The sequence below is a fragment of the Thamnophis sirtalis genome, unplaced genomic scaffold (genome assembly GCF_051295495.1).
Source record: "Thamnophis sirtalis isolate CommonGarterSnake01/CBP01778 unplaced genomic scaffold, rThaSir2_p1.2 scaffold_3, whole genome shotgun sequence".
Lineage (NCBI taxonomy): Eukaryota > Metazoa > Chordata > Lepidosauria > Squamata > Natricidae > Thamnophis > Thamnophis sirtalis.
The window spans coordinates 22305565-22313300 of record NW_028261383.1 but is presented as its reverse complement, the minus strand read 5'-3'; the positions used below and the strand labels follow the sequence as shown (position 1 = coordinate 22313300).

At 45.6% G+C, this 7736-nt stretch overlaps 1 protein-coding gene across 1 annotated transcript; it reads left to right on the top strand.

Moving 5' to 3' along the window:
- The first annotated feature begins 5105 nt into the window (after window positions 1-5105).
- LOC148047547 (uncharacterized) lies at window positions 5106-7214 on the top strand. The gene has a single exon (XM_087711496.1). It carries the CDS (start codon window positions 5262-5264, stop codon window positions 6972-6974), a length of 1713 nt encoding a protein of 570 aa, XP_087567622.1. The 5' UTR covers window positions 5106-5261; the 3' UTR covers window positions 6975-7214.
- Window positions 7215-7736: the final 522 nt, after the last annotated feature.

Sequence of the window (7736 nt, the reverse complement as noted above, 5' to 3'; positions counted from 1 at the left end):
TCCCGAAGTCTGAGTCCTTAATTTTCGGCAAGAATAGAGTCTCCACATGGTCCTCATAGGCCTTTCCCTCTCCCACAGGTCTTTCCTTCCACCATAGAGTCTCCACATGGTCCCCATAGGCCTTTCTCTCCCCGACAGGGCCCTCACTTTACTAGAAGCCTGCAATACTTAGGCCTGACTCCCTCCCTTGAAGATCTCTGAACCTCATGTGGGGAAGAGGGCTGGATATGCATATCTTGCCTGTGTGACTGTGTCAACGAAGCAGCCATTGCTTTGACTGTGCTCAGCATTCATCCCTAGGCCATGCAATAGACCTGTGGAAGCAGCTGCCATTTTGCCATGATCCATGTCAATATGGTGGCTGTTTCTGGTTCACTGTTGGGTGGTAGTTGGACAAATTGTTCCATTCTGCTACCTTAACACTTTGTAGACTGTGTTACGGAGTTGTGGGTGCACCAAAAATGCTGGCTGTGTCTGGGAGATCTCCAAAAGGGCAAGCCATGTATCCCCGGGGTGCATGATAAGTGGACAAATACCACTTGTGACAGTTTTGTGCTGCAGCTGCCAATAAAAGCCAATGCAGTCCTAGGCTGCATCAAAAGAGGAATAATGTCAAGACAACAGGAAGAGAGAGAATTGCTTTAGACGGTGCTGATGATACCACACTCAGAATACTGTGTCCAGTTCTGGTCACCATGATACAAAAAAAGTGGTTGAGACCCCGGAAAGTGTGCAGAGAAGAGCAAAAAAGGTGATAAAGGGTCATTACGAGGGACATGAGCTTCCAGTACTTGTGCATCTGACACAAAGAAGAGCAGATTGACTTATTCTCAAGGGCACCGGATGGCAGGAAAAGAAATAATAGGTGGAAGCTTGTTAAAATGAGGCCAAACCTAGAAGTAAAGAGAAATTGTCTGCCAGTAAGAGCAATGGATCAATGCAATAGCTTTCCTCCAGGGATTGTGGGTGCTCCATCACTGGAGGCTTTCAAGAATAGGCTGGACAACCATTTAAGTGGGTGGTGTAAAGCTCCTGCCTTGAGCAGCAGGTTGGACTAGAAGACCTCCGGAGTCCCTTCCAAGGCTATAATGTTAGGTTTCCATGAATTTAGAGGCGGGTTAGAAATAGAACAGCCCATGAACTTGCTTCTCATAAACTGGCTTAAAAAAAATATTCGGAAAATTAATTTAAATTATAAACTCAAAAAAAGAAAGAAATTTTAAAAAACATAACAATAGACAACATTTAAATAGAATGGAAAAAGGGGGTTCAAGAAGACAAAAACAGATTTATATATATATTACCCACCCCCAGTTGAGTATTCATGAATATATTAGAATAATTATCTTCCTCCTTACAAAACAAAATTTAAAAAGTAGTTAACAATGAACCAACAGCAAAGTTAAACATCAAAGCATTAACAAAGTTTTGCATTTAATTTGTATAAAGTCCAGAATTAAAAAAAATTGGTTGAGAACAATAAAACAACTATTGTGTTTTATTCCTCAAAATCATAAACCTCTGTTGTCGATCCATTTTCCCCAAAGAGTCCAGTCCAAATAGTTTTCCAGTTGGATATGGCAAATCCTTTTCCCAGTGACAACCAACTTCCCTTCAAAGTCCATTCATCACATATCAAATCTGTTCACTCCAAATCTGTAGAATCCACAATTCCTTTAGCCTTCTTCAGCCAACCAGCAGTTTCCAAACCATGGCGAGGAATCTTTTAAGAAGTGGCTGTGCTCCCCATGGGAGCTCCTTGGGAAGAGCTCAGGCTCACAAAGGGATTCATTTGTGGCCGCTCATAATCCCCAAAGCTTCCATCTGTTTTCCAGGCCATTTCCAGGCTCTTTCTTGAGCCTTATTTGGGTCATTTTTAGGCAGTTTTTGGGGTGTTTGGGGGCCATTTCTCAGGCCATCTACGAGCTGGTTTTTTGGCTGGTTTTGGCTGTCTTTTAGGCCTTTTTTGGGTTGTTTCAGACTGTTGTCAGGCTGTACGTTGGGACATTTTTGGCTGTTTTTAGTTATTTTCTAAGCTGTTTTGCGGCTGTTTTTCAGGTTTCCAGAGTGGTTTTTGGCCCATTTTTGAGCACACTGCTCACTGCCGTACCAGAGATGGCCAAGGGGACATCCATTGGTGTCCACTATCCACAAGTCTTGTTGCCTCACCTTGGTTTTGGCAGGGCTTCTGCCGAACTCCATCGAGGAGGGTCCTGGTCCCGGTCCCCTCAGTTGGGTCTCCTGAGATCTGCCGTGACCATCACCTAGCCAAAGCTCAGATTCAGGTTTTCCCAAATGTGCCAACATGACTCTCTTAATAAATTAGAACTTAGGGAAATACTTGCCTTGGACTCTGATTTAATTTTGGATGTTATTTGGAAACCTGACGGCCGGAGCTTCAGGCTGGCCAAGCAGAATTGGGTGGGTGGACCCAGCTGATGTTGACTTAACTGCAACAGGGCCCTCAGTGTGGCTGCTGCCTCTTCCCCAACTCCCCATGCTGCCAGGACCCAACGTCACAAAAATTGGCCTCACCAAACCACTTCCAAAGCAGCTCCATTCTTTGACAGCCAACCGTGGTGAAATAACTCCATTCCCCATCATCACCACCCTCAGACAGGCACCTCTTCCGCCACCATGTCAAATAGCTGCCAGACAGATTCTGGGTCGGTAGCAGGGTCCCGAACCAGCAGCTGCCAATGACCTCCACTACCATTCTCTAGTGGGTCCCATCTCTTGCCTTGTGTCCTGGAACGATGCCACATTGGCCAGCTATACATATTTGGGGGCCTCACACTTCTTGGGGCATACATCCAATTGGGAAGCCCTATCGCCCTGCACTGGAATGATTGCCACTGGGGACGGTTCCTCCACCGCTCCGGCAGCAGCCTCCATTGCTGTTCCCTCAGCATTTCACATGATACTCCCCTGCCTTCTTATGCCCTGCAGGCAACCAGTAGGCAAAGAGCTGGAGACACCGGGGGGAGAGGGGGAGTACGGAGCCCTGACTTACTATTATGTTTCAAGCTTCCAACATCAGAAAACGGCAAGCGACATAATTCTTGGCATGAGATGCGTTTGATGCAGGATTGAAAACTCAGCACAAAGTAACTGCAATCAAAGTCTTCACTAGCCACTGCTGCTTCACACCTGGTTTTAACACCCCTGTATGCCCCTCTTCTCCCCAATAGGTTCTGGATGCTGACAATGGCCAAGAAGCGTTGGGCCAAGGGTGGGTTCCAGCAGTCACTACTGCTGGTTCACTTATGGGGGCGCTATGCGGGCATGCACAGAGCAATAAAAATTGCTCTGCCCATGCACAGAAGCAAAATACAAGATGGTGGCACCTATAGCAGTGCTGGGAGAAGCAGGTCAGGGACGTGGCGAGCCTGGGTCATGGAATGCTTGCTTTTTGGTCACAGCTGATTGACAGATACTCTGCGGCTCCAGCTGATCAGCAAGACTTCCAGCTTCCCAGCACTTTTCCCTGGGAGTCAGGAGAGCCGGGACAGGCTGGGAAGTGGATGGAGCCGGAAGGGGTCCCGCGGAGGAGTCTCTGCCTGCTGCGCTCACCTTGCCTGCCGGCCCCCGAAGTGCGCGAGGGATGCTTTGCAGAAAGGTGCTGCTTCCAGACCCTGCCGAGTGCCACACACAGGTGGCTCTTTTCAGAGACGGAGGTTTTCCCACGGCTTGTCCAGGTGGAAGTGGGGCTGGAAAGGCAAGCTCGCTCCCCCGCCCATCCGCCCGCTCACTTGCTACGCTACCCCACCCATGCGAGCAGCAGCGGATGGGCAGGGAAGCGAGCGATCGAAGAAGGCACCAAAATTAAAAAGCAGGATCTTTTGAGAACGGCCCGGGACACGAAAAATTATGAAAAAGCGGGCCTGTCCCGCCAAATGCAAGACGTCTGGCCACCTTATGAAAAGCTCTTCTTTATATTTCCAAAATTAAATGCTTTTATAGCATTCCCTAACCATATCATGCCATAAATAGTCATGCTATAAAAATCTTAATTCATGGCCCTCTAGCTCATGTAACCTCTTAATTTGGAGAGTCACCCACACTTTTTGCCAGACAAAACAAGAATCAAAGTACAATTTCAAATCTTGTAAACCAACCTCTTCTTTCCTTAGCGTCTTGGAATAATTTATATTTAATTATTGGTTTCAACCCTTGTAATATAAAGTTAGAGATCTCCATCTGCCATTATTTAAATGGAGAATCACTTACAAGTATTTGTAAAGTCTAAAACAAAATGCATTTTGGGTAATTAAGATGCTGGAGGTTAAAACCTACAAAGAATGGTTATAGGAATTGGGCATGTCTAGTCTAATGAGAAGGACAAGAGGAGACATGGTAACAGTGTTCCAATATTTGAGGGGCTCCTATGAAGACAAAGATGTCCATTTATTTTCTAAAGTAACAAAAGAAACGATGGATGGAAACTAACCAAGGAAAGAAGCAACCTATAACTAAAAAGAAAATTCCTAACGATTATAGCAATCAACCAATGGAATAGCTTGCCTTCAGAGGTTTTGGATGCTCCATAACTGGAGGCTTCCAAAAAAGAGATTTGACAGCCACTTCTGAAATGGTAGAGCAGAGGGTTGGACTAGAAGATCTTTAAGATCCCCTCCCACTCTATTATTCTGTTATATATTATATTCATCTTAATTACAGCGATTCTATCCAATAATTGCTATTCTAAGAATTTGTATTGGCACAAGTCAACCACAGGATTTCATGGTTGAATGCAAATGTGAACTTGGATCTCCGTAATTTTCAATGTGTCAAATAAATCACAATTAATCTAAGTTTATTTTAAGCATTGTGGAATATTTCCGTTTTACCTTTAATGTGTATAGTTTTCTTTTTTACATCTTCTGCAATCATTTTATAAACAATTTCTTTGACTCTTACAGGCGAAGAGGATGCCAATAAGAGAACTCCGGACTACTGAGAATAACAAGCAACGTTAAAAAGGAAAATCAATCAAGCCAGAAATCAAAACATTTCCGTTTCCATCAGAAACTGCCAAAATTCTCCTTCTTCCCCAGCAGGTAATCAAGAAGAGATTTCGAACTGGAAAAAGTAGAGTGTGGTTGGTTCATGGAAGGACCCACATAGGGGAGGAGCCCTACATGTGCTCCCAATGAAGTGAGCTTGGCAACTTGGTGATACGTTAGAGAAGTCACACCAGGGAGAATCCTGACTGTGAGAAAAGTTTCAGTCTGAACTCCAGCCTGGTAATATATTAGAGGATGCACACAAAAAAGAAATCATATGAATGTCCTGACTGTGGGAAAGGTTTCAGTCAGAATTCCCACCTAGTGATACACCAGAGGACTCACACAGGAGAGAAACCCTTTGAATGTCCTGATTGTGGGAAAGGTTTCAGGCAAAAATCCGACCTGGTGACTCACCAGAGGACTCACACAGGAGAAAAACCCTTTGAATGTCCTGACTGTGGGAAAGGTTTCAGTCAAAATTCCAACCTGGTGACTCACCAGAGGACTCACACAGGAGAAAAACCCTTTGAATGTCCTGACTGTGGGAAATGTTTCAGCAGGCATTCCCACCTAGTGATACACCAGAGGACTCACACTGGAGAGAAACCCTTCAAATATCCTATCTGTGGGAAAGGTTTCAGTCACAAATTCAATCTGGTGACTCACCAGAGGACTCACACAGGAGGCAAACCCTTTGAATGTCCTATTTGTGGGAAAGGTTTCAGTCAGAATTCCAATCTAGTGATACATCAGAGGACGCACACAGGAGAGAAACCCTTTGAATGTCCTGAGTGCGGGAAAGGTTTTAGTCAGAATTCAGCCCTAGTGATACACCAGAGGACTCACACAGGAGAGAAACCCTTTGAATGTCCTGATTGTGGGAAAGGGTTCAGTCAAAATTCTGATCTGGTGAGACACCAGAGGACTCACACAGGAGAGAAACCTTTCGAATGTCCTATTTGTGGGAAAGGTTTCAGTCAGAATTTCTACCTAGTGATACACCAGAAGACTCACATAGGAGAGAAACCCTTTGAGTGTCCTGACTGTGGGAAAGGTTTCAGTCAGAATTGCCACCTAGTGATACACCAGAGGACTCACACAGGAGAGAAACCTTTCGAATGTCCTATTTGTGGGAAAGGTTTCAGTCAGAATTCCGCCCTAGTGATACACCAGAGGACTCACACAGGAGAGAAACCTTTTGAATGTCCTGACTGTGGGAAAGGTTTCAGTCAGAATTCCGCCCTAGGGATACACCAGAGGACTCACACAGGAGAGAAACCTTTCGAATGTCCTGACTGTGGGAAAGGTTTCAGTCAGAATTCCGCCCTAGTGATACACCAGAGGACTCACACAGGAGAGAAACCTTTTGAATGTCCTGACTGTGGGAAAGGTTTCAGTCAGAATTCCGCCCTAGGGATACACCAGAGGACTCACACAGGAGAGAAACCTTTTGAATGTCCTGACTGTGGGAAAGGTTTCAGTCAGAATTCCGCCCTAGGGATACACCAGAGGACTCACACAGGAGAGAAACCTTTCGAATGTCCTATTTGTGGGAAAGGTTTCAGTCAGAATTCCAACCTACTGAAACACCAGAGGACTCACACAGGAGAGAAACCCTTTGAATGCCCTACTTGTGGGAAAGGTTTCAGTAAGAATGCCAACCTAGTGATACACCAGAGGACTCACACAGGAGAGAAACCCTTTGAATGCCCTATTTGTGGGAAAGGTTTCAGTAAGAATGCCAACCTAGTGATACACCAGAGGACTCACACGGGAGAGAAACCCTTTGAATGCCCTATTTGTGGGAAAGGTTTCACTCAGAATTCCAACCTAGTGATACACGAGAGGACTCACACGGGAGAGAAACCCTTTGAATGTCCTGATTGTGGGAAATGTTTCAGTCAAAATTCCAGCCTGGTGACACACCAGAGGACTCACAAAGGAGAGAATCTATTGGAAACTTAGACGCTTCCTGCAAGTTAACTGTGACCCCAACCTGATGAGGGGAAACAAGATGTTTATCTGCTTCTTGCATAGTAACAACAACTTACCAATTAGCGCAGACATAATGTATTTCCGTGTAAGGCTGTTTTTGAGGAACATATAGGAACGCATGTCTCCATAAGGAGTTTGTTCAATTGTACAAATGGCTGTCTTGCCTATCTTTCTCGGAAGCTTGGTACCAAATAAAGTTACTTCTTTTGATCCTGAAGTCTGAGTCCTTAATTTTCGAGAACAATAGAGTCTCCACATGGTCTCCATAGGCCTCTCCATCCCTCACAGGTCTTTCCTTCCACCATAGACTCTCCACATGCTCCCCATAGGCCTTTCTCTCCCCCACAGGTCTTTCCTTCCACCATAGAGTCTCCACATGGACCCCATAGGCCTTTCCCTCCCCCACGGGTCTTTCCTTCCACCATAGAGTCCCCACATGGTCCCTATAGGCCTTTCTCTTCCCCACAGCACCCCCACTTTACTGGAAGCCTGCAATACGTAGGCCTGACTCCCTCACTTGAAGATCTCTGAACCTCATGTGGGGAAGAGTGCTGGATATGCATATCTTGCCTGTGTGACTGTGTCAATGAAGCAGCCATTATTTTGACTGTGCTCAGCATTCATCCCTAGGCCATGCAATAGACTTATGGAAGCAGCTGCCATTTTGCCATGGCTCCCCCCCCCCATATCAATATGGTGGCTGCTTCTGGTTCATTGTTGTGTGGTAGTTGC